Source organism: Oncorhynchus nerka, unplaced genomic scaffold (assembly GCF_034236695.1).
Source record: "Oncorhynchus nerka isolate Pitt River unplaced genomic scaffold, Oner_Uvic_2.0 unplaced_scaffold_3347, whole genome shotgun sequence".
In the NCBI taxonomy this organism is placed as follows: domain Eukaryota; kingdom Metazoa; phylum Chordata; class Actinopteri; order Salmoniformes; family Salmonidae; genus Oncorhynchus; species Oncorhynchus nerka.
In genome coordinates this window covers 16,446-17,763 of record NW_027037948.1, presented here as the reverse complement: position 1 = coordinate 17,763, position 1,318 = coordinate 16,446, and the positions used below count along the sequence as shown (strand labels likewise).

Here is a 1,318-nt window from a genome sequence, read left to right as displayed (position 1 = left end):
TGATGCATCTGTTGATACAGCAACTCATGATGTATCTGTTGATACAGCAACTCATGATGCATCTGTTGATACAGCAACTCATGATGCATCTGTTGATACAGCAACTCATGATGCATCTGTTGATACAGCAACTCATGATGCATCTGTTGATACAGCAACTCATGATGCATCTGTTGATGTTTAGCAACTCATGATGCGTCTGTTGACCACGCCTTTCACTCATGATGGGTCTGTTGATACAACAACTCATGATGCATCTGTTGATACAGCAACTCATGATGCATCTGTTGATACAGCAACTCATGATGCATCTGTTGATACAGCAACTCATGATGCATCTGTTGATACAGCAACTCATGATGCGTCTGTTGATACAGCAACTCATGATGCATCTGTTGATACAGCAACTCATGATGCATCTGTTGATCTAGCAACTCATGATGCATCTGTTGATACAGCAACTCATGATGCATCTGTTGATACAGCAACTCATGATGCATCTGTTGATACAGCAACTCATGATGCATCTGTTGATACAGCAACTCATGATGTATCTGTTGATACAGCAACTCATGATGCATCTGTTGATACAGCAACTCATGATGCATCTGTTGATACAACAACTCATGATGCATCTGTTGATACAGCAACTCATGATGCATCTGTTGATACAGCAACTCATGATGCATCTGTTGATACAGCAACTCATGATGCGTCTGTTGATACAGCAACTCATGATGCATCTGTTGATACAGCAACTCATGATGCGTCTGTTGATACAGCAACTCATGATGTATCTGTTGATACAGCAACTCATGATGCGTCTGTTGATACAGCAACTCATGATGCATCTGTTGATACAGCAACTCATGATGCATCTGTTGATACAGCAACTCATGATGCGTCTGTTGATACAGCAACTCATGATGCATCTGTTGATACAGCAACTCATGATGTATCTGTTGATACAGCAACTCATGATGCATCTGTTGATACAGCAACTCATGATGTATCTGTTGATACAAGGGAAGAGAATAGTGTTTGTTACTGTGTGTAGGTACAGTACGATCTGTTTGGGTTAACAATAGAGCTAGTGTGATTGTTGCTCATGGTAATATGAGTAAATCAGTTGGATAACAACTCTCACCCCCACCCTGACCTCCCTCCCAGACATGTGCCTCTCGACAGGGTCGTTAGCAGACCCATGCGAGGGCCCTGTGGTGCCAGGCAACCTCGCTACAGAGCACCTTCACCCAGCTCAGGACCTCCTCTGACAGGTGATCGTGACTGTTCAGACCTCCTCAAAACTCCACCCATA

At 43.1% G+C, this 1,318-nt stretch overlaps 1 protein-coding gene across 1 annotated transcript; it reads right to left on the bottom strand.

The window, feature by feature from the left end:
- Nucleotides 1–215: 215 nt before the first annotated feature.
- On the bottom strand, nucleotides 216–986 carry LOC135566784 (histidine-rich glycoprotein-like). The gene has a single exon (XM_065014396.1). It carries the CDS (start codon nucleotides 984–986, stop codon nucleotides 216–218), a length of 771 nt encoding a protein of 256 aa, XP_064870468.1.
- Between the last annotated feature and the right edge of the window lie 332 nt (nucleotides 987–1,318).